This window comes from Furipterus horrens, unplaced genomic scaffold (genome assembly GCF_987537825.1).
Source record: "Furipterus horrens unplaced genomic scaffold, mFurHor1.1.pri manual_scaffold_7, whole genome shotgun sequence".
Taxonomy (NCBI): Eukaryota; Metazoa; Chordata; class Mammalia; order Chiroptera; family Furipteridae; genus Furipterus; species Furipterus horrens.
The window spans coordinates 95,171,689-95,196,882 of record NW_028327177.1 but is presented as its reverse complement, the minus strand read 5'-3'; the positions used below and the strand labels follow the sequence as shown (position 1 = coordinate 95,196,882).

At 42.1% G+C, this 25,194-nt stretch overlaps 1 protein-coding gene across 3 annotated transcripts in view; it reads right to left on the bottom strand.

The window, feature by feature from the left end:
- ERC2 (ELKS/RAB6-interacting/CAST family member 2) overlaps positions 1-25,194 on the bottom strand; it is a 926,792-nt gene that overhangs the window by 196,485 nt on the left and 705,113 nt on the right. For all 3 annotated transcript variants that reach the window (XR_016512310.1, XM_090282950.1, XM_090282949.1), the window contains exon 13: positions 22,540-22,687. Coding sequence is in view for 2 of the 3 variants with exons in the window: in XM_090282950.1 (XP_090139076.1) it covers positions 22,540-22,687 (148 nt within the window). In the remaining variant the exon portion in view is untranslated. The remainder of the gene's footprint in view (positions 1-22,539; positions 22,688-25,194) is intronic.

The following is a 25,194-nucleotide window of genomic DNA, read 5'->3' as shown; positions in this document are numbered from 1 at the left end:
GAGGGTATCAGACATGTAAATGCCACTCATCATGCATGTTTTGGTGGAAAGAATCTAGTGTAACCTTCTTACCCAAACAGGAATTCTCCTGCAGCAGTGCTGGAGGATGCATTATCAGCAGAGATGGGAAACTCAGTTGCATAAGAGACAATGTATTAAATGACTTAAATGAGATGTCCTCCATGCCTGACATATTTTGAGCTTTTGGCTGCAGTTTCAGTCTACTTGCCCTAATTTTGCCTCTTTGGGGGGTACCCAGGGTTTTAGACATTTAAATACAGTTATACCCATGACCTCTAACTTATCTAGCCTAAGCATTCTGTGTTCTCTCTACTGGTCAGTCCCTTCTCTGTACCCTACCACATATAGGGCCATTAGAATGTGTCAGGGCTTCTCTCTCTCTCTCTTTTTTTAAATATCTTTTATTGATTATACTGTTACAGTTGTCCCAATTTCTTTTCCCTCTGCTCCCCTCCACCCAGTGACCCCCCTCCCTCCAGTTGCCCCCCCCTTAGTCCATGTCCATTGGTTGTGCATATAGTTCTTCTCAACCTCTTCCTGTCTACGCTATTCCCTCCTACTATGCTTCTTAATTCCTGTACCATCTCCCTCCTTTTTCCCCTTCCCCTCCCTGCTGACCTCCCCCCAATATGTTCCTCTAACCCATAATTCTTTTTCCACTCTCGCTGCCTAGTCTTTGTTTCGATTCTCTAGCTTCTGTTGTTGGTTGTTGTGATGCAGTTTTCATTTTAATGTTCATAATTTTGATCCTTCTTCTAATAAACCAGTCCCTTTAACATCTCATATAACAGAGGTTTGGATCTAATGAACTCCTTCAGTTTTACTTTGTCCTGGAAGCACTTTCTCTGCCCTTCTATTCTGAATGACAGCTTCACTGGACAGAGTAATCGTGGCTATAGGTTTTTTGATTTTCATTACTTGGAATATTTCTTGCCAGTCCCTTCTTGCCTGCATGGTCTCCTTTGAGAAATCAGCTGATAGTCTAATTGGGACCCCTTTGTACATAATTCTTTTCTTTTCTCTTGCTGCTTTTAAGATTCTCTATCTTTAATTTTTTACCATTTGATTATAATGTGTCTTGGAGTGGTTCTCCCTGGGCCCAGTTTTTCTGGAACTCTCTGTGCTTCCTGGACCTGTAAGTCTATTTCCTTCCCCAAGTTTGAGAAGTTCTGCTTCATTATATTTTCACATAATTTTTCAATTTCTAGTTCTTCTTCTTCGCCCTCTGGCAATCCTATTATTCAAATGTTCATTTGCTTATAGCTGTCCCAGAGGTTTCTGAGGCTCTCCTCGTGTTCCTCCCTTTTTGTTTCCTCTTTCTGCACTGGTTGACTGTTTGTTCCTTCCCTGTTCCGATTTGTTGATTTGATCTCTGGTTTTCATTTCCTCACCACTTGTCACGAATATGTTTTCGTACATTTCAGTGTGACTAGCTTTCATTCCTTCCCCATCTTGTTCCAAATCTTTTGTTAATTCTGTAACCCACCTTATGAGTATAGCTCTGAACTGAGCCTCAGAACTACTTCTTGTTTGCTCATCGGTTAGGTCCCTCATCTGCTGCCTGGTGAGCTGCATCACTGGGATTTCAATCATGGTCTGTTTCATCCTGACAGCTTTTCTGTTTACCTTTGTTTCCTGGGCGGGCTGGTTCGGGGCAGCGCCCTGTGCACTCGTCACTATCCAGCAACCTGCGACCGAGAGGCTCCTTCCCCACAGCCTCACCATCCAAGGCAATGGGGGGGTCTGTCTTCCCAGTGTTGGAATCGCGAGCTGCCAGGTCTTGACTGCAGCCGGGATTGCTCCCCTGGTGTTCCTCGAAGTCCCGCTGCTATTGTGGACAGCCCAGTCCTACCTTTCCATCCTGATTCTGATTTCACCCCTCCTACTTGTCCAGATGAGCACTGCTGGTTTATAACTTCATGCATTGGGCTTCCTTGTAGTTTTATTTTCTGGAACTTCTGGTTATTTCTGGTTTTGAGGTAGTTGTATTCCTACTTAGTTGTAGAGGGAGACAGAGTGTGTCAGTCTAAGCCTCCGTCTTGGCCGGAAGTGTTGGCTTTTCTTGGAGAATTCCCTGAATAGGGTCTGAACACAATTTTTTACCTGCACTAAACACTATTTTAAAATAATTAATATACTCCTACATTACACTGATTTCTCAACATCTGCTGTGTCATTATGACTCGTTTTTAGAGTTTCAATTAATTAAATGCATATCCTAGTGGCCAGTTTCCCTGCTGTACACACACACACACACACCAGGATTTTAAGTATAAGTTCATTCTTTTCCTTACTACATATTTGCTTTGGACTTATCCTAACTAAATTTGGGTCTACAGTTCCATCCTGCTGAGATATTTCTCAATTCTAGTTATGTCTTCCATCACATTAGATAACCTTCTCAACTAAGAAGCATCACATTTTCAAAAATTATGCTTTCAAAGGCTGTATATACAGTTGACCTTCGAACAACATGGGTTTGAACTGCATGGGTTCATTTATATGCTGACTTTTGTCAATACATATACACACATTCCTCTGTATCCCCAGGTTTTATATGCACAGATTCAACCAACTGAAAACGTATTTTCTATTCACAGCTGGGAATCCCAGGATGCAGGGAATTGACTATATGCATTGCTTTACACCATTTTATATAATGGACTGCAGCATCAGTCTTGGTATTTCAGGGGGTGGGGGTCCTGGAACCAATTCTCTGTGGATCCCAAGAGCCAACTGTAGCTAAGTTTTTGAGGAGCCAAAAGTTATACCCAAATTTTTCACTGCCCTGGAGTTGGCACCCCTAACCTCTGCATTGTTCAAAGGTCGACTGTAATTAGGTCTGTGTACATTTTGGAAGGACAGAGCATAGCCTGGCAACCTCCCTATAGAGACGATAGGATTCCCTAATCAGCCTGCCTAGGATGGAGTTATCCAATCGACTATAAACCCATCTAGCTGAACGATCATTCAGTCCTTATTTTGCTATCTGGTAACAAACAAACAAACAAACACACAAACAAACAAATAAATAAGAGTCTGTTGTGTCAAATGCTTAGCTGAAATCCTGGTGCCCTGTGTCTATGGCATTCTCTTGATCTGCCTTAGAAACTTGGCAGAAACCAAAGTGAGTTAGGCATGACTTAATTTTAGTGAACAAATAAAGAATCTCAGTGATTGTTGACTTCATTGCAGCTTCATAAATGCATTTGTCTTTTAGACATTTAGAGGTAAATTTCCAGAGGCAGGAAAAATTCAGAAAATCTTAGAAAATGGAAAGTCAATTTCCCTATTCTTTAGGCCAGCGGTTCTTAACCTGTGGGTTGTGACCCCTTTGGGGGTCGAACGACCCTTTCACAGGGGTTGCCTAAGACCATCGGAAAACACACATATAATTACATATTGTTTTTGTGATTAATCACTATGCTTCAATTATGTTCAATTTGTAACCATGAAAGTAAATTTTAAAAAAAGAAAAAGAATATACATCCTGTATATCAGATATTTATATTACGATTCATAACAGTAGCAAAATTACAGTTATGAAGTAGCAACAAAAATAATTTTATGGTTGGGGGTCACCACAACATGAGGAACTGTATTAAAGGGTCACGGCATTAGGAAGGTTGAGAACCACTGCTTTAGGGACTTTCATCCTGTTGACAGGATTGTAAGTTGGAATAAATTTTCTCAAGGGCAATTTGGCACCATGTACTAAAATTCAAACTATGCACACCCTGGGGTCTAACAATCTCTTCCTGAAAAGAAAGCTGGACAGGTACACAGGAATGAAAAATATACAGGGATGTTCACTGGGATGCTCATCACAGTAGCAGGTAATGAGAAGTAAATCAAGGGTCCATACATCTGGATTTTGTTTAATGAATTAATGAATATCCATTATCCATACAAGAGAATCCTTAGAAACCATTCAAGAGTTAATAGATATTCGTATTGATCAGAAGGAAAAAGTATCATACATGTAGTTGAATTCCTGGAAGTAGCAGATGATAGTAAGCCATGTTCATATTAAAAAATATATAAATATTTACATATAAACATATGCACATATGAATATATGTGGATACATACATACATATACAGACACATACATGAATAAATGAGAAAGGTCCAAAAGATGAACACAAAATATTGATGGTTATTTCTGAGTGCTTAGATTTCATGGAGTTTATGTTCTCCTTTATCCCTTTCTATATTTCTTGTGCAGTCAATAAGAAAATAATTAACAAAACAATAAAAATGTTCTTGGCTCCATATACTAAAAATCCTGAGATATAGATTATTTTTCAAATTAGAAGGAAATGGTGTTGAAATCATTTGCAGTTCAGGGAAGAGACTCCTGAGACTGACACTGGAGTAGTTAGACTCTTTCTGCCTTTTATTTTGAACTTCAGCAGCCCAGGATTAAATGAAGCCCCAATTTACTGGCCACACGGCTCCTCCTTTCAGCCTGATTCTTTAAAATTCTGATTACTCTGAACAAGCAGCATCAACAGTCTCCCTCTAGTACAGCAAGCTAACACTGTAACTTCTTCCTCCAGCAGAGGCAGTTAACAAACCTGGCCCCTTCTAAATACACAAAAGCAATGAGAGCCATTGCTGTGGCTGTGCACTACAGCCGGATGGAAAAGGAAAGTTTCCCCAAGTCCCTGTCAGGCTACAAACCAATACGAATCCTCCCCCAGGAGTCCCAGGCCCTCAGCTGGATCAAGTCACTGTCCGAGTTTTGCATCACGGGCCAAGACTGGGAGTATCTCTTTGCTGGGTCTTTTCAAGTTGAGAGAGTTAATAGTACAGCTTCAAGTTCAGGAAATATCTTGTAATAATACAGTGTTTGCAGTAATGTATGGGCTAAAGTAATGCAAAAAATATTTGTCTCATTCCCACACACTGAATTTGGTAATTATATAGGAGTTTGGACATTAGGGACCCAGACATAAAGGAGTGGGTTAAAAAGCATAATTATGGCATGTGCCTGGAGACATTTCAGGCCTACTCTACAAAGTAAGAAAATAGCACCCAAAATCAAATGGTAGTGTCTTTCTCTCCCTCTCTGAGAAATAAACCATTGAAAGAATAATGCACCATGATAATTACTTAGTAATAGACATGAATTGGAAACTGGTAGCAAAATAAGGCCTTTAGCTCTGGAATTGTAATGTTGATAGCCCAAGGACTTCTCAGGTCCTGAAGCTTTACAGGACACTTATTTGAAATATGGGATACAGAGGAAAGACTTCAAATTTCCATGTCTCACAGACTGTATAGTTGAAGGAAGTGGTTATTTTATCCTTGGTATGGCAGAGGTGAGGAGGACATTAATGAAAGGCCCAACTAATTAGTGACCAACTACTCTTAAGTATGTAGAAAACAAAAATGTGCCCTGGGAGATGCCCACGATTCATCCAACCTAAGGCAAGCTCTCATGGGCAGAAATGTCCTAGTAATCTAACCTCTGAAGCCATCTTATCATTAATTAAAAATGCTGTTTCTAACTTGCCTCATGTTGACAGTGTTTGCAGCATACTCTTCCATAACACACAGTGGCTCCCTATTGTCTTATGCATTAGAGAGAAACAGTCCAGTCACCAAGCAAGGCCAACCTCTCCCTTTCATTTTGAACAAACTACCTCCTTTCAGCTCCTACATAAAAACTCTCCCCAAATATGGTCTGTCTATATTCCCATGTACACACAGATTTATCTCTATCCTAGACGGAAATGATTCCTCCCTACAAGACCAGGTTCTACAGACTCCATCATAGCTGAGTTCAAAATGTGCCCCATTAAGATAATTCCCATAACTGAAACTGTCCTGGAGAGTGAAGAAAACTAGAAGTGGGATCAGAGGGCCTAGGTCAAATGGTCCAAGTTAGGTCACTTAATAGCTGTTTAACTACCCACACAAAGTTATTCAACCACGTTGGTTCTGTGCAAAGGGGATCAGCAGGCTGGTGGATATCAAGGGAGGTACTCTAGGTATCTGAGCACAGTCTGTGGCTTCTGAGTCTTTTTAATAGCCCTGGAAGGTCTGAAGCAAGATTTGGATCCTCTTTGTACTCAATAGACTCTGTTGACCAACTGTCTCTCTAACCTGATATCATTGTATGCCCTGTGCTGACAGGCTTATCTCTAATACCACCCTTGCTCCTGTTACGTGGTCCTGTACCAGCCCCCAGTTACACCTCATGTGATCACAATTGCAGCCCAAAGCCATCCCCAATCTTCCTATTTATTTTAAGTTGACAGATCTTGAATTTGCAGGCTGTCTATGCAGAGAAAGCGGGCATTTGGTGACATAAAGATTTCCACTTTGGGAGGTTGCTCACCTCCTTCTTCAGATCAATGCCTTCAAAATTCTGGCCTGTCATTCAGATCCATTGACTTCTGGTGTCTCTCTGAGATTCTGCATATGTAGGTGGAAAGGCTGGCCCTGGAGTTGGTATTTAATAAAGGTGGGGACGAAGCTCACCAGGCCATGTCAAAAGAGAGCCAGGTTTAGCTGCAGCTAATATGACTATTTTAAAAATTAAGACACCTATAAATTGTTTTTGAGGATTTTGCCTTGAGATAGTCAGAAACATTACAGAGCACTGGGAGTTAAAATAATAATCTCTTATCATTTTTATAATTCTTTCCTTTTATTTTCCACTCTAATCTGTGGCGTTCCTTCTTTATCTGTAAATAGGTGGACATAGCACTGAGCCTTCCGGAGTTCCAAGCTTGGTATCAAGCTTAGAAAAGCTACAGTGTTTCTCAGCACCTCTCCTCAGTATGCCACTGCTGAAGGCTAATCAGGAAAGGATTCCCTCTTGCTCTTTTTGAAGTTTTCTCACTTCTTCCTTATCACTGGGAACCTTTTATGCCCATAAAGATCTTGATATTGTTGGGAATGAAAACCAGCCTGAGCATATTCTAATTCTGTCCCTGAATAACTGCAGTTTTTGTTCAGTTTGTTCTAGAAGCTCTTTCTTTGATTGAGATTTCAGCAGTGTAAAAGATCTGAGAAACATCCTAACATCCTGGCAAACTGTCAGCAGAATATTGCTTTAACTGGAGAAGGAGGCACTTGCTTTCCCAGAACTCTCCTTTGCTTTCTCTGAGATTGACTGAGAACAAAATACAATAATTAAAAAACCAAACAAATAGACGGATCAACAAACAAACATTAGGAGTTACACCCAAGACTTCACTTAGATGATTCAAGGTAAGGAGAATAATCTACAAATCAATCAACAGGCCGAGCAGAGTGGGGAGATGCTGTGCTATTTCCTTGATCCGTATCTGGATTCCCAGAGTTCACGGAACATTCCAAAAGTAATTTGGCTTTTGTGCACAGTGCACAGGGACTAACGTTTTTCAACAGAATTTCATAAGGCGATGTGGGGATAATTTTGGGTCCTGCTCTCAGCAGAAGCTGAAAATTGGGTGTGGCACAGAGGAGAGAACTGGCCTTTTTCACATAACCATCCCTCTGAAAAACCACTCCAGAGATGAAAAATCGCCTGCCCTACGCTGAGAAGTAATGGTGGATTTGCCCAAGAGGATTCCTGTTCGTAAAAATCTGCAAAGCAGATTTGTTAAAGCAAACCTGCAGTTATGAACCGAACAAGAATCTCACTTAAGTAATTTTGCAGCTTTAATGCCAACTGATTAATAACCCCCTAACCTGATCAGACTTGTCAAACTTGACAAGATTCAAGTCCCCTAAAAGTGATTATTAAACATGCATGACTGACAACCAAACTATGTGAGATGCTGAAAAAAGAATAACGAACAGGACAACAGCTTTCAACCCAAGCAATTTAAAGTACTCGACAATGGTTTTCAACATAAAACTGTTCGGCAGCAGAAAGGGAGAACCTATAGTCAAGTATGTTTTTGGACCAAATTTGAGGAAGTAAAATGACAGGATGTGCCCAAGGTCATGTATACGTGGGTGGGTGAACTGGTAAAGGAATGTGCAATGCCTGACTTGTAGCAACACCTAGCTCCTTCCGCTTGGAGGAAGGAGGACCTAGACAGAGAAGGATGCTCTGTGAATTCTTGTGGCTGTACCTGCACCCTCACAGACTCTTTCATGCTCGGTGGAGTTATTATTAAACTAAAGCACCACACAGCACTCTAAAAATTTTCCTCAGAGAGAAATTCTAGCTTTCATCCTCCTCAATTCTCTTGGTCTTATTCAGAACATTAAGATTTGTTGTGCAGCCTGTTTTATTTTTTAAGTGGGAAGATATTTTAAAAATCAAATATTCTGGTTTGTTTCAAAGAATATGTTCTCAGCTAAAATCTGATGCTTTCTTCCTGTGGGGGTGAGCCACAGTTGGCCACGATTCACCAAAGTTTCCACCAGCTAACAATAAAAAATGATGTCCTATTCTCAAGAAATAAAAGAAAAATTAAAGAAAAATTGTGCATTTCCTTTCCAGTCCCCAAAGACAATCTGAAGAACTGACTCAACATGCCAAATTAAGCCATGAGAATTTATCCATATCTAATAGGGATTAGGAAATGTTACAGCACTGAACATGGCCTTGACATCATTTATATTCCAATTTCTAAGATGCTGGATTCAGTGTGGTCCCATTCCAGCCCTGACACAGGAGGAGAAGTAGAGCAGCAGCCCTGTGATGTCCTCTGAGAGTCCCAATCATGTGTAGGACAAGCAGGAGGGCTCTTCACATGACAGAAGAAGGTTTCTTGATACAGAAACAGTACCCTCACCACCAGAACGTGGTGACTGAGCTTGAAGAACTAACCACTCAAGGGAGATGCCAGCGTTTCTCCCCTCGAGCCCTAGAGATAACTGTTCTGGAAGCAGAAGAGCTGGTGATGGAAGCCGCTCTGCCTCTTGCCAAAGCTGGGTGTCCACCTGCAACTTGAAATGCTTTGGAAACAATTCTAAGTTACATATTTGGAGTGAGGAAGATTAAGACTCCTGAACTTTGGGCTAGCCAGCCCTGACTGGGTCTCCTCCACTCCATTTCTCATCCATACTTGCCAAGAGCACAAAGAGACAACTGGGACCTTTGTGCATAGTATCTGCTATTAAGATAAATCAGCAACACTTAAGTGTCTTTGGTTCATAAAAAATAGCCCCCTGGAGATAGCTCTTCCCCCTCCAAAATATCAGCCTTTTGTTTCCCTTTCTCACCAAGGGTTGCATCACTAGAAAGCCCAGGAACATAGAGGCGCTCCCTGGAAGCCCAACCTCATCTGGGAAGCCTCAGAAGACTCTGGCCCCAGCAGACCCCCCAGGAGCCCCCACCAGCAAGACTGGGGCTGGGAGGTCTGGACACTCCTTTCCTGGAATGAAGAATTCTGAACCCATACTGAACTGCGTTCTTTCAAGGCAATGTTTGTACCTTCTTCACTATTTATTTTTCTCCCAGGATGAATCAGGGTCTGGCTCCCAGAGAAGCAGAAGAGGGGGGCCTGTTTATGAACATTGCCACTCAAGTTCTTTCTTCTTTGGTCAAGGGAACAAGTCATGTGGAGCAGGTTTGTGTCAATGGAGTGTCACCAGAGAGAGTTGGGACCATCATTTCTCAAAGCACAGTGCTACCCTGTGGGGAAGAATGAGATAGCCCTGTCTTGGCACCTCAGAACTGAGATCGACACCCTGCACATTTGTGCAGCCCTCAGGGTAGATGCTTCATGATAACGCCTCTCTGTGAGGTCGGTAGGACACAGCATACCCATATGAAGGTAAGCTGACCTGCTCACCATCATATACTAGTAAGTGGAGGTGAGTCAGGATTAAGTACTTGAACTAAATGAGCAAACTTCAGAGACCTCCTCCTTCCCTGTCACCTTTGAAATCTAGAGTTCTCAAATACTCCCTGAGGGGAAAGATGGCAACTTCATTTCAATGAGGGAAAAACAAGGTTAAGAGTGCGACCACTATAGGCAGGTGCACTGAGTACCTTTCTTGACCAGTCACCACTTTGTGACTTGGTTTTCTTGTCTGCAAAGTGGGGATAATAGTGGTACTATGCCTTCAAGCTTTGTGAGGATTTTAATAAACCAACGAAGTTATAAAACTGTGCCTAGAATATCATTTCTTCAAGAAATGATAGCTGTGCTAATGTCCTACTGAACAATGCACCCCCTACCACACTGTAGGCTCCGTGAAAGCAAACACTGCCACTCGCCTGTGCATCCTCCAAGTTCTTGTCATTGTTCAGGTACTCAGCACACTGTGTGTGAATGTGCTGGGACAGTCTCTGACTATGAAAACTACAAGGAGCTCAGAGGCCTCTTAGTTCACTTCCCTCACTTTAAAAATGGGGAAACTGAGCCTGTGAGAGAGAAACAAATGAGGTGTCCATGGTTTCTCAGTGTGTTGGGGTCAGAGCTGAGCTGGAACTCTGACCCCCAGATCCATCCTCATTTGCTGCACCTTCTCGTACCTGCCAGGACTTCCCTGTGAGGTGGGCTGCCTTGTTCTTTTAAAACATTTAACATCACACTTTCTAGATGGCTGCTTGTGTCAGACATCTCAGAGAGTATTGGGCCCCCAAGCCCAAGAAGACTGACAACAGAAACTACCTGGCCTTGTAACCCACACACCAGCTTCCTATCCTAGCTCCCAAAGGGGCTTTGGCACACCCAATGTAGTCCAAAGAAGTAGGGTTTCTGGTTGGCTTCTGAGCTATGTTTGTAATCCTAGGAGTGTTGGACCATGAGGGAGAGGAAACAAACCAGCCCCGAGATGATCCGTTAATTGGAGGTTTCTGGGCTTAAGAACCACTCTGGATTGAAACCTTCTGAGTTACCATCCTTGTTCAGTTGATTTTCATTGTTTTCTGAAATGACAGCCTGCCTGTCCAATCTGAACTTGTAACCTCTGTGCACAAATTCAATTCCCAGACTGTGTCAAAGATCATCTGAATATAGATTTGCTGGCTGTGTCCCACAGGCATTTCCCAATGACCTATCAGGGCAGAGATAAGAGAGTAGGGTTTTGGTCCTTGTGTATATTTTAAAAAAAATAATAATCTCATCTAAACATTGATGTTGTGGGGTTCTGGCTCCCCCACCTTGTCAACTCAGCAATTGCACTTGGGACTGGGATCTGAGAACACATTCCAACTCTCCTGGCTACCGTCTGGCCCCACCAGGGACTCCTTCCCTGCATAGTGCTCCACAAGGCTCACCCTCCACCTCCCTGCAAGTCTTTGCTCACATGTTGCTTTCTCAGAGAGTTGTCCCAGGAACACCCTATTCAAAATCACCTCCCAGACACCTCGCAGAATATCATTTTTGTTTTTCCCCATACAATTCATTGCCATCTATCATGACACATATTTGATATCTTTGTTTCTAATTTGTCCCTCATAGAACACAAGCTCCCTTGGGCCAGGGACCTTTGTATTTTGTTCAATGCAGTATCCCCAGTGTTCAGACAGTATGTGGCACACAGTATATGTCGATAAAGATTTGCTGAATGGACTGTCCATTTTTTCCCATGCCTGCTCACTCCTCTAAGAAGTTTTAAAAATCTCCCTCAGCCTCTTGCTTTCTCAGCTTACTGTCCATTTGCATTGCTTATAGTTATATTTCGCCTCAAACCTGAGTGGCATGTTATCAGACTATGGCTTTGGTAAACTTAAACAGATGACATTTATTTAAAAACTTACAATGTCAAGTACTATATAGAAGAGACCTATTTCTTAGCTCTCTAAAATCCTTAAAATGACCATAACTCCAATATTTCAACTCTGGGGCATTAATCCTAAAAAATATAATAGAAAAAATAATACTTATGTACTGAGATGTTCATCCAGTGTGTTAATAAAAGTAAAAAACTAGAAACAAATTGAAATCACAACAATAGAAAAATAATAAAATTAATTATGGCCATGATGGAAATCATACAACCAATAGATATATATTTGAAGACTTTTAAGGACATGAGAAAATGCATACATTAAATGCTTATAAGGCTAAAAAACACTTTATTATGTTGTATGTCATGTCTTTTTCAAATATCTATATAGACAATGGAATGTCGGAAACTATATATCTTAATGACAGTTATTTCTGAGTGGCAGGAATATAGGTGTTTTTAATTTTTATTTAACTTTTCTAAGTTTCTTTACTGAACATATATTATTTTTATGATAAAGCATTTATTTATATGCTTCCAAATATGGAAAGATATCTTTTACATAATAAGGATGGTTACAATTAAGTCCTTGTTACTTTTTAATATAGCTCATTATTATGGGTTAAATTGAAAAAAAAATACAGTAAACATGGCAGATTCTGGACCTTTTAACTCTGCCATTAGCATGTTGCAGAGAATGAAAAAAGAAAGAGGCATCTTTCCCAAAAGAATATGGAGCTGAATAAGAGTCAAGATAAATTACTGGAAATGTTAAATTCTGTGTTTGATAACTATCTTTCTGTAATCATGAGAAAGAAGGCTGAAAAATCCTTCTTCTCTTAAATTATTACTTGAAAAAGCAAAGAGAGAGAGAGAAAAAAAATTGTAAAGCTGTTTTGCAACAATGCTGATCAATAACAAAATCAGTATGACTTAAACAGTTATTCAAGAGTCAGTATGAAGTGACAAGGGAAGGGAAAAAGGATTTTTCTTTCATTTTTGAAATTCAGCATCAGGAAGACACAGGGCAGGAAGTAGGATCTTTTTTCAATTCATTTGAAATGATAAGGTGAAGACAGCCCGAAAGGACTTTTAATTATATGATGAGAGGAAGGAAAGGAGGGAGAGAGAGAAAAGGACCAGGAGAAACCTGCTTTTATATGTTAAATGATGAAGAAGAAAATGGAAAACGAAGGGACAAATGGATTTCAAGCAGATATTGTGAGAATGAAGTACAAAGGCTCCAAGAGGCAAGTGTGGACATTTCATGCTGGAGACCGAAGACGCAGCCACTTGGTCGAGCCCACAGCTTCCCCCGTCCCCTCCCGCCCCCTCCATCCCTCACCCCCCACCCCCCGCCATGCTGGCAGCAGTGATGGGTGATGCCTGGTGATGCAGGATAAGATAAGTCTCTCTCCGCAGCCTGCACATGTGACCTCAGGTCATGGTAGGGATCAGCAGGGGCCCTGGGTTGGGACTGGGAGTGGTGCTCAGGGTCACAGAATAAAGCTTTCCTTTTATGCTACTTTTTAGCCCCATTGCATAGGGGCTCTGACCTAAACAAGGTATTGTACCAAGTTGGGGTCATCTGCTCAGAAGAGCCAGGATGAGCTTTGGAGTGAGACCCCATAGGCTGTAGCATCTTTACCCAGTTCCTGGACCTCAGTTTCCTCATTTCTAAAATGGAATGAATATCACCTGGTTTTCAGAGTTGTGAGGACTGAGATAATATATTTAAAATCTGTACCCGTGGTAAGGTATACAGTAAGAATTCAAATATGTTAGTTCCTCCCACTCTAAAATGTGAGTATCAAAACTATTGTGAAGAGTAAGAACCAGTACTGGACACATTACACCCACACTTGTCCTCATGAAGTGATGTCAATGTAAGGTCCGTCAGATCTACCCAGTGCAACAGCAGGGTCCCTCTTCCCACAGTAGGACAGCTCTAGTGGCCAACGTCTTGGGAGCCTTCCCCCCACCCCCCACCCCCATATGCACTCTCTGCTTTGGTGGTGGGACCAAATGTTTTTGGAGGCAGTCATGAACAGGTTAAAGTTGTGGGGATTTCAAACATGTCTAATCCAATAAGAGGCTTGGTAAAACATGCGTTATCACTTAAAGAATAAATGTTTAAAAATAGAGCACAGATGTGAAATTTGAATTAAAAAAAAAGAGAGGGAGACAGTTCGTGAGAGATCTTCTTGGCACTTACTTGCACACTAGGCTCTGTTTTGGTCACCTTCAGCTCAGCCTGGTATTCTGATATGCTCTGCCAACTGCTAGAAGCTGTGGGGGTGCTTCAAATTGCCGGAGTAAAGTTGGCAAATTGCTCTGTAACTTAAAAGTCAGACCCATCTCTCCTTTTTCGTATTTCTAAAAGCGGGTAATGGTAAAGTTGGTCTTTTCACATTTTTCACTTAAAAAGGTATATTTGAAAAACAAAGAATAAAGTCTTCTAAAACTAGAACTATTTACACTAGGTTCTTGAAAACTCAAGAGAAAGTATCATGGTTCAATAGGCATTTGTCACAAAATATAGGCTATGGATTGCCAATCATAAAATTCATGAGAATACCTGTTTCTGTAGGAAGCACTCCCTGTCCTCCACAGAAGGTAAAGGTTTTTGAGTTTTGGTAACACCACTGCACACCCAAACAGCAATTTGCCCTGTTACTTGTTTCGTGAGCTGTCTTCTACTGGTGGTAGAAATGATAAAACCCCAGGCTCAGAAGCACAGTCAGTACCTCCTTCCACAGCCCAACACAGTCCCATTAAAGGCTCTCCATCAATGTTTAGGAAAGAGAACAGAAGTAGTTTTTAAAATATGGCTTTTTGTTCAAATGAAGAACTCAGAAGATAGTCCATTAGAGTCAGCTTGATAAACTTCTAAAGGGATTTGTGACGCATGGAATTTCAGAGAAAATACTTTGCCTCTGCAATCTTTGAGTATTATCTTGTGTAGCAACTGGCAAACCGAATGGATTTCCTAAGTTAGAGGAGTGGAAGCCCAAGCAGCCTAGAGTAAGGAGTGTCTCCAGGCCCAGAGAGCAGACAAGTGTCCTGATTACCAGGGCACTAAGAGGAAACTGCTTCCAGTAGCACAGAGCAGTTTTACCTCCATGAGAATGTCCTGCCCTTGGCCTGCTGAGGAGAGAGCTGAGTATTTCCTTTTTCAAACGGGGTTCTCTACAACATACTCTAAGTATACTTTGCATTGAAGTCAATGATAAATAGAGATGTGGCCAGATTCTTCCAGGGGGACATGAAAACCTTAACCCAAAGTGAGTCCGCAGTGAAAACCAATGCATTTGCATTTCAGCAATTTGATCTGGGGCAAGTTTGCGATGCATTACAATGCTAGGATCAAATCAGGCCTTCCTGGAGCTCATCCAACCACAACATGAGGCTATGGGAACCCTACTGCAGGGAGTTCCTCCACTGCTGTTTAATTGTGCTCACCTCCTCAACCACAAAGGGTAATTCAAAGTCATCTGCATACAGTGCAATGGATCTCTAAGTAGGAAGCACAACCTAGTGTGGCCTCTGGTAGAGGGGAAAGAACTGCCTCACCAACCATCCCACTTAGGAACTTCCCACTTCCCCTGACAGGGTGGTTCTACCTCTGCCCGGATCCAAGTTTGACTAGGACTTCATCCTTAACAACCAGTATTCCTGAACAACTTTCAGGGTCAGCTCTGCCTTGCCTCATTCTTGGCCACACCTGTCTGGATAATTCTTGAAGACAGTGCTTTAACCTTTTGGACAAGAGAGGGGAGAAGGACACTTGAACCAAATAGATTAAACTATGCAGACTTGGCATAACCTCCAGAATGTTGATCTGGACATAGAATTTTTCTTCTCTACAGACTCTGGGAGAAAACATAGAGAACTAGTGGACTCGTCTCCTGGTCTTAACACTTGCCTGCTACCAACTGACCAGGGTGTTTCCTGGTAGCCAAAAGCAATGCCCAGAACTGGCAGGAAAGGGAAAAGAAAAGCGAATATAATTTATCTCTGATCACAAAAGCATTCTAACCAGTTCTGAGAAATAAGCTGGTTCTAATTTTAACTAAACAATAGTGTCTGGTCCTCATTTTAAAAAGGCATTTTCATCAAGGATGTGCATATCACTACTTCAACACACAGGGGAGCATTTGGAAATAAGGCTTAGGGGGTAAGATTTAGTTTTAAGGGTTCTTCAAAAATCCTTTCCTTCCAGCAGGAAAATTCAATGATTTCAGAATTAATTATTTTGATGTCAGTCCTTTCTTCAAGGGTGGAGGAAAAGTTGGAGGAATTGGATCCAAGACACAAAAGAAGGAAAGATGGTAATTTTTAATAATATTTTTAGAATCACTCTCCCTAGAGAAAGAACAAAAACACAAAAAGTTAACTCATTCCCAATTGAGACCCTCTCCCAAAACTGCAAAAAATCTGGAAGCCAGACTTTTTAAGAAAAAGGTAGAGTAAAAGTATCAGAGGTATATGCTTGTGAAGAGATGGAATTGGGAAAGATACACAAATTGGATAGGTTTATATGTGTATTACCAAACTATAATTCATCTTTTACCTTTTTTATGCAACACATAACAGAAAGTTAATCAGTATTACTCTGTTACCTCGACACTGTACTCAGCTAACAACCAACATTTGCATCAACACCTGAAGAGTATTTTAAAGATTCTTTTGTTGGTAAGCAGAGCTGGAATTTCTGAACTCATTTCATGCCACCTTCTCTGGGTCTCCTGACAGATATTTAACAGGAGTTTAGGTATTTCTAGGCAAATTGATTTATGAGACACTCAGTTTTCAGGGATGAAATGGAAGGGTTCCCTTCATAAAAAGTAATCTCTATCACATTCAGAAGCCCAGTGGCATTTTAGTCAAGAAGAATCCCCCAAACTGGAGAGGATTTAAGCTAGAATATGAAGAAATTCAGAGAAAAGGTTCAAAATGGTAACGCTTGCAAATAATTCAAGTCTGAGAAAGGCATTTTTGTAAAGTGTCTTACAACATGGTTAGAAAGGATATGGACCATTGTGGGGTCATCATCTGGCAAATAGGTCTCATCTCTCCTACAAACTCCTGTAGGTTGGTGGTATCTGCCTAAAATATTGGGGTAAGAAGAATTACGAGGTCAACACTTGTTCAGTCATAATTGATCAAAGATGTATGTCTCTTTTTCTAAAATAAGCTGCCCTGAAAATTCATTCATTCATTCATTCATTCATTCATTATGTATTTAACAAATAATTGCTGAATGCCTACTATGTACTAGCAATTGTGCTAGGCGTGGAGATAGATAGTCAGCAGGAAAAGTCACGAGGCCACATTCTCAGTCCTCATGAAGCTCATAAATTAGCAGGGCAGATAGTTACTATTTAAATCATCACAAAACAAATGCAAAATGGTATCAGTTACAGTGTAATTAAGTGATGTACACAGGCTATAAGAGTGCCAAACTGGGGATTTGACCCAATTGAGAAAGTCCCAGAAGGCTTCTCTGAAAGAGTGATGTCGAGCTGAGATGGAGAGGGTGAGAGGGCATGAGAGAGGTGAGGAAAGGACGGAAATGTGTTCTAGGCAGAGGGAATGACGTGTACAGGGCAGACAGCACATTGGTCTGAATTTGTCTTCTTCCCAACAGTGAGGCAAGCCAGGGAAGGTTCTGCAAAAGTGAGGGTTAGAGGGTAATGAGTATCCTGAAATTTACCTTTAGAAAGATCGTGCTCCTGACCTCTGAGGTTTGAGAACCTCTGGCCTGTCCTGGAGGCTGGCTGCATTTCTCCCAGGCACAGTCATCACCCTGAGCATGGCGCTGGCCACTACTGTGCCCTGCCAGCCTCCTCACAGCAAGCAGAGTACAGGAGTTCGGATTCCAATGGTTATGTTGTTGCGACTGCCAGAAAGTCAGGGAGGGCATTTGGTCGCAGGCCCCTGTTCCTTCTCTACTGAAAAATCTCATCAGCCGTGACAAGCAAATTCTGGCATTAGTTCTTCATGGTTACAATAGAAGCGGCAATGCTTTTTAAAAATGCAAGCTAAACACTGGGCTTCCTCGGATGTTGGAGCCAGAGGATTTGGAGAAGGGCTCAGTTAAGCAGCCTTAAACAGGGAGCTCGGAGTGGTACCTAAGGGAGATCGCCCTGCTCTAAGGCTGCATGGCTGGTGTATTCTGCTTCCTAATTGCAGAATATTTCTGCTCCAAAATATACCAGTCTCAGAAGATTTTGCACTGGATATTCCCTCTGCCAGAACACTCTTCCCCTAGTTATCCACAGGGCTCACTCCCTGACCCCCTTCAAGTCTTTGCTCAAATGTCTCCTTCCCAATGAGGCCCATCCTGTCCACCCCGTTTTACAGTGTCACCAGCACATCAGTCCTATCCTGGCCCTCCTGTTCTCCCTTATACTGGTCTATACTTTTCCTTTTTAATCATACAACTTATTTATTAAAACTACGTTCATGATTTGTTACTTTTCTTTCCCCCAATTATAAAGTAAACTCCGTGAGAAAGGGAACTTTATCTATTTTGTCACTGATGTTTTCCAAAAATGCCTAGCATTCTAACTCAGAGAAGGCACTCAACGAATAGCTATTGAACTGAAGTCCAATGTGGCACTTGGTCTCACCCAGGTACCCACCTCATCTCATCCTCATGCCCCTGGGCAGCTTGGGAGCCGCAGGCTGATGCATTGGAACTGGGCTCCTCTGATGACATCCATGAGGGGCTAATCCATGGTTCCCAGTGTTGCCTGAGGGAGGAAGTGTTCAGCCCAGCAAAGAGCAAAGTGTTGGTACCCCTACAGTGGTGGGGTGCAACCCTGCACTGCCAGCTATGAGTGGCGTGATGGTAGTTTATTCATCTGGTCTCGGAGCCTTGCTGTGACAAACCGAAAAATGAGGATGATGTTTTTCTCACTGTGGCAGGTAACGTATCTGTGGGGTTAAACCCCTAGAACCTGGCAGAGAGCCTAGCACATAGGTATGCAATACATTGGTTGGTTGGTTGGTTGATTATGAGGAAAATGTGAGATATTGTTTGTAAACTTATGTATACATAAAGCACCTGACATAGAGCTTGGCATGTGGGAATCATGCATTTGTTTACACAACAAATATTGGTTGAGTACCTAATATCTGCTTGGCAAAGTTCAATAACTATGGGGATCGTTGTATGAGCTACACTCATGTCCAGCCACTGGGAATGTCATGGGCCCTAGAGAGACCTTCCGCATGAGATGAAACAAGCTCAAAAGGCAGTCTGAAGAGGGCAGCATCTCTCATGACCCTGTCTGTCTCAACATCCTTGCAGAACATCAGGCCAGTGAACACCCAGACCCACGGGCTTCCTCTCCCATTGTCCTGGGTGCCTAAAACAGCTCTGCTCTCCCAAACCAGTCATGTAGGTGATGATAATTGAGGTCTGAGACTTGCTCTCCCAGGGATGGCCTCTGTTATTGATGTCTATGTGGTCTGGATACAGAAACCAAGCAAATTTAATAATAAGCCTGTCCAATGCAAGCTGAGAGCTGAGGTCTAGAGTTTCTAGCATGTCTGCTTACCACTCCCCAGGTGCTTGGGTTTGAGGGTAGGGAGGACATCTGTCTGCTCTTCCTCCCACAGTTCAGCAGTATGTTCAGTGAGTTGTGACTCCCAGGCATGTGAAAAGCAGCAGTGATGAAATCAATCATTATTGATAAAATCAATTATTATTATTATTAGTAGCAACAGCACCTCACATATATCCAGCACCTATCATGTGTTAGTCATATACAAAGTACTTCTATATACATTGCATTGCACAACAACCCATTGAATTAGGTTATTATCTCAATTTACAGATGAGAAAACTGGAGTTCAGGGAGGTTTAGTTTCTTGCCATGATTACCCAGCTAACAAGTGCTAGACGTGAGATTCACCCTAAGCAGTACAACTCTAGATGGCATCTGCAAAATCCATTTGTGGTTGTATAGCAAAGTGTCTCTTCCTGCTTCATGGTGTGTCCAGCTGTGAAGCCTGAACAAGGCACCTGACCTCTCTGGACATCTAGTTCCTTCTCTACAGGAGCATCAGTCCTTCAGTTGTGTTGGGAGCTCATTAGTTTATGTGTGTAAAACCCTTGCACCCATACCTGTCACTGGTACATGGTGAGAGCCAAAAAGTATTAGTGATTATGGATGTGATTAAATGACCTAAGTCTAGGAGCTCTAGGCAGAACCCACGCTTTGTGAGTGGCTGGAGAACATTCTTAAATGAGGCTTTTGGCACCTAAACTTTGGGCACCACACACTTTTTGGAATACCCTTCTAGGTGTTGCTGTGAATTCTTTCCTGAACCTGGTGCAGCATGTGCGGACTCAGGTGGGCCACCCAAAACCCAAGCTCTATTCTTACAAGTGGTGTGTGTTGGGCTGGTTATTCCATACTCTGAGTTTCAGTTACGCCCCTGGAAAAGAAAGGTAATCCTGGCACCCATACCACAGGGCTACTGTGAGGACTGAAGGACAAAACCCTCTGGACACTGGATACACATCCTGGCACAGAGCACGCACTCAATAAAAAGAGGGCACTTCTGTAAACAAATTAATCATTATTTTTAGAATTGTTATCATTTACAAGAAGAATAAATAAACTGATGTGCCTTTTCTTGCTCTGTGGCGAGTAGGGTGTGGGGAAGGATTTAAACCCTAAAACACCAAGGAGCCCATTCTCCTCCTTTGCTGCCTCTTTTCCACAACAGCCCTCCAGACTCTCCTTAGCCCATGCAGGAGCCTACTTCTGTATGGCTGGGGTTTCCCAAATGTGCCCCATGATACCTAAAACCAAGCCTGTTGTGAATAATGAAGGCTTTGTGCAATTTCCCAGGAGCAAATTGAAGGGCTACACTCAATCCTTCCTGGAATCCAGTAGTGCATTTTCATGATACTGAGAAAGAAAAAAGCAGCCTTAAAAAAATTCCTTATTGGGAAAAGTATAGGGATATATGGGGAGCAAAGTATCTAAGAGACAGAAAGAAAAATATAATCCACTATGTCTGACAGTAAGGCCTCTGGCAGCCTTGGCTCCACAGCAATGCTGCACCATTTCAGAAGAGCTGGCCCTGTGGGGCGGCCACCAAGTCTGGAACCCTTGACAAATATATAATAAATGAAAGTACACTACACATCAAAATATAATGCTATCTTTTATGGTCCCAGACTTTATGGCTACCAAGTACTAGAAATCATCAGAAGAGGTGGAGGTCAGGACAGGATGTAGGTCTTGCGCACCCCTACCCCCACGGCAGGGGCAAGTGTTTCCTTAGCAGCTGACTGACCTGAGACCTTTGGATCATGTATGCATCGTAGCTGGACCCGCGGTACTTGGCCGTGATATCTGGGCTGTAGCAAGCATCACAAGTGCATGGTATATTCGAGCTCAGGGCCTGTTTCCTAGGTCTATAAACCTGTGGGAGAAAGCTACAATGGTTAGGTGTAGGAGGGGAGGGTGCAGGGAGCGCAGGAAAGAAATCAGGAGAAATTAAAGAAGGAGGCTCATCTTGACTTTCTGTGGCCAAGGGGGTTAAAAACCAAGTGTAGAAGATGCGCAGCCCCAAACAAAGAGGTCAGATGGAAGCGGCTCCCGATCCCCGGGGCCAGTGCGAACCAGGCATGCCGCCCTGTGGAATGACCCCAATGTCTGGCGGTGACTAGGACCCTTCCTTGGCAGAAGGCACCCAGGCATGGTGGTGGTCTCTCTCTTTCAGCAAGGCAGCCCCATGAGCAATGGACTCTGTCTCAGTACCAAAGGACGCCTTTTCCTTCCTGAGGAGGGAGGGTTGGCTAGGCTTCCGTTCCACTCACCTTGTCCCTTGTGCTCAGCCCAGATCAGCCTAGCAGGCAGAGATCTAGTCCTGGGCCTGAAATCAATGTGAACACACTCCACTTGGTACCATGTGGCATTTGGAGAGTTTCAGAGCCACATGTGGCCCGAGCTAAGATGTGGCAGCCACCTTGTGAGACCACGGATCTTTGAGTCATAATATTTGCTGGCTTTCATAAGAAGCTAGAATCTGAGTGAATATTTTTAGCCACTGCTTCCCAAAGCCCCTGAGTTATATAAAGAGGAGAAATAATGTCTGAAGACTTTAGGAATGATTTTATAATGTGCTTCAAGTACAATTATTTCCATTTAAGCCACTTTCAGAAAACCCTCCAGAAAGTAAAGAACTTTCTGCACAAATTAGGACTTTGTCCCTCTTCCCTTTTCCCTCAGAAGAAATACTGTGGCCTAGTGAGAAGGAAAAAACAGGATAATGGGGTAAACAGTTGATAAAAAAAGAATATTCAAATAAATAATGGCTGGGGAGGTCTCCAAACATAGTCTGGCAGTGCCAGGGGCTGGGAGATGTTCCTCAGCCAAAAGGTCCAGGAGAAAATAGTTGAAGAACCACTGCTGGAAGTATGTGAAAAAGAAATATAAAGAACTGGATGAGGAGAGTTTTTTATAGGGTCCAAAGAGCGAGCAAGACAGAAGATAACGGATCCAATGGTAGAGAATGTGCCCAGAATTTAATTAGCAGTTTCTAGAATTTAGTCAGAAGTCATACAGAGTCCACGGGAAGGAAGAGAGCTGAGAGGTATTTCTGGGGAGATGATGCTAATACAAAAGAAAGGAAAACAGCGCTGATTGCAAACCACACGGGCCCAGGCACATGCACATCCACACAGAAAAGCAGTAAAATGGTGTTCCAGTGGCAACTCGGGCCACTTCACGCCTACCTGCTTTTAGCTGTTTGAGCCCGCAGGATGGACATGGCAAATGAAGAATAGCTAAACCAAGAGAAAGCACCCAAGGACCTGAACCCAGCAAAACACACCTTCCATGCAGGAGGCCCTACCTGCTGCTTTAACTGATGCACCAGTCGGTCTTTCTCCCGCTTGAGGGCCATGACTTCTTCCTGCGTCTTTTTCTTTTTGGAGGCAGATAATTCCAGCAAGGCAATGTTTGCATCTTTTTCACTGATTGCCGCAAGCAGTGCTTCCTGTCTGGTAAAATAAAGATTATTGCGATAATTTTTATAAAGTAAAAAAACAAAACAAAACGGCATTTATAATTGAAATGAGCAACGAAGCATTGTCTCGATGGGAAGGAATTATGGATAATGTTTAAGACAAACTACCTCCTTGACTTTCAGAATGGACAAAGTTGTGTGAGTCAGAATCCCTGAGGCCCCACACACTGTGCCCTCTAAACAAGGCATCTTTCAATGACTTCGTTGATATATCTGATTGAGAAATGGAAGGAGTCAATCTGAATACTCACTTCTAAAACACTTGCACCCATCTACGCATCTGTCCATCTAGTCATTCATCCACATGCCCATCCACCGTATCTCTATACATCTACCCATTTGCCAGGTGAGGTTCTATGTACGCTAAGACAACCCAGCAAAATTGGGCCGCAATTTCAATATCAAGCATTATTATTATTTTTTTTTGCAAGATTTCCTTTTGAAGGAAGGCAGAGATATTTACTAGAGTTCCCTTTCCATTTTCAATGCAACTAGTGATTCTCACTTGTCATTCCACAAAAACACCATTCCTTCCTCAGTATTCCTTATCTCAATAATTACAACACCATCCACCAGGTAGCCCAAGCCCCAAACTTAAAGTCTTCCTTGATTCCTTTCCTTTCTTCTCCACCCAGAGATAATCAACAACTTTAGTAGGTTTTACTCCAAAATACATCCTTTATCTAAGCTTATCTACTGTCTAGGAAGTGTTTCCCAAACACCAGCATTTACTCACACAGCTCACCCTCTTGTCTCCCTGGTACAGAGGCCAAAGCAATCTATAAAAACATTGTAAGTCCAGATTCCACCATCCTGTTGCATGAAAAATCCATTGCATCACTCCTTAGACTTGAAATCCAGACCCTTTACTGATGCCTGCAACTCGTTACACCAACTAGCCCTAACCACCTCTGTGAGGTCATCTTTTTCCATTTCTCCCTCCTCAGTCATTAGGCTCCAGCACATTCTGTTCTTGAACTCTTTTCCCATCCTTGAAAATGTTACACTTGTTCTCACCTTACAAGCTTTGTCTCTGCCATCCCCTCTGACTGGAATGGCTTCACCTCATGTAGCTCCTTATCCTTCAGGTCGCAGCTCAGTGCATCCTCAGAAAAGCCACCTCTAGCCACTCTCCCTAGCAGTCTCTCTACCTTTCCCCTTGTGCCCAAGCTGCTGGCCAGTCATATTACACTGTTTTTTCTTTCCCTTCACTATTTGAAAGAATCTTAGATATTTATGATTTTTCTCATTTGTCTTGGGCACCACCAATTCTCCAGCTTCTAGAAGAGCACTGAGCACAGAGAGGGTGTCAAGATTATTTATTCAAGGAATAGAGAAGTTCACTTTACACTTTTCAAAAATTTTGAAGACACCAATATACACCTCTTCCTCTCACTTTTTAAAAAATTACAATGCTTTGATTCCTGATTACTCTCTGATCATTGTTTACTCAGAAAAGTGTTAAAGTTGCCTCCTTCCACTTTAAAGTCCAATCTTCTGGCAACGTCTGTTGTAAATTTTAATCTGGAATTTTCTGAGACCATTATGAACTAGGAAATGGCTCTCCTGGTGTGTTTCATTTAGCCCTTTCCACTGAGGTGAGTCTTCTCCCAGCTATCTGTGTCACTCTAGCAATAGTCTAGATCATTGAGAAGACCTTGCACTCCCAAGAAAGTTGCAATATTGGGTACTTTTTTTTTTTGCACCCAAGTCCCAGGACTAAAACCTGATCATGATCCTGTTTTGCCTTTCTTTAATCCCTACCACCAGACCAGACCCTCTCCAGATGTTTGGACAATATGGTCATTATTTGGATTTCAGATATTTCCCCTTTTCACTACAGGAATTTGTATGGACTTTTCTGGGCCTGCTAATGCCAGGCAGTAGAAGCTTCTGACTGAGGCTCAGTCAGACATGTGAGCAGCAGAAATGTCAGCAAATATCTCCACTTTACAGAGAAAAACCAGTGCAGGCTGGACTACCAAAGCAGCATTAATATCAAGCCTCATAGAGCCTGCCTCTTTCTGGATAATATCTTGAGACAATTGACATACTTGTTGTTTATAGCCAATGCATATTTATGCATAAGGCCAAGCTGAAGAGACTGCATGGAGTTCCAATAAGAGAGAACCCACCAATCGCTCTGTACCAAATTAAAATGTTCAAATGAAATTTTTCAATGGAAACAACCTAAGAAATCATTATGAGGAAAATTGGGAATTGACAGTAAATTATGCTACTTCCTACAATGCACTCTTTACAGCTACATGTAGCCATGTAAAATGCTGATGCAAAATAACTTAATAATATGAAAAGTTATGTTTATCAAAAGAAAATTCTTCATGAGTCTCATATTTTGAACACTTTTTATGAGCATAGGCACTATCTTCTTTTCTCACAATTTTTCAAGGATATGTGTATAATAAATAGCCTTGGACGATACAAGTAGTGTCTCCCTTAGGATCAAAGAATAGCCATGCT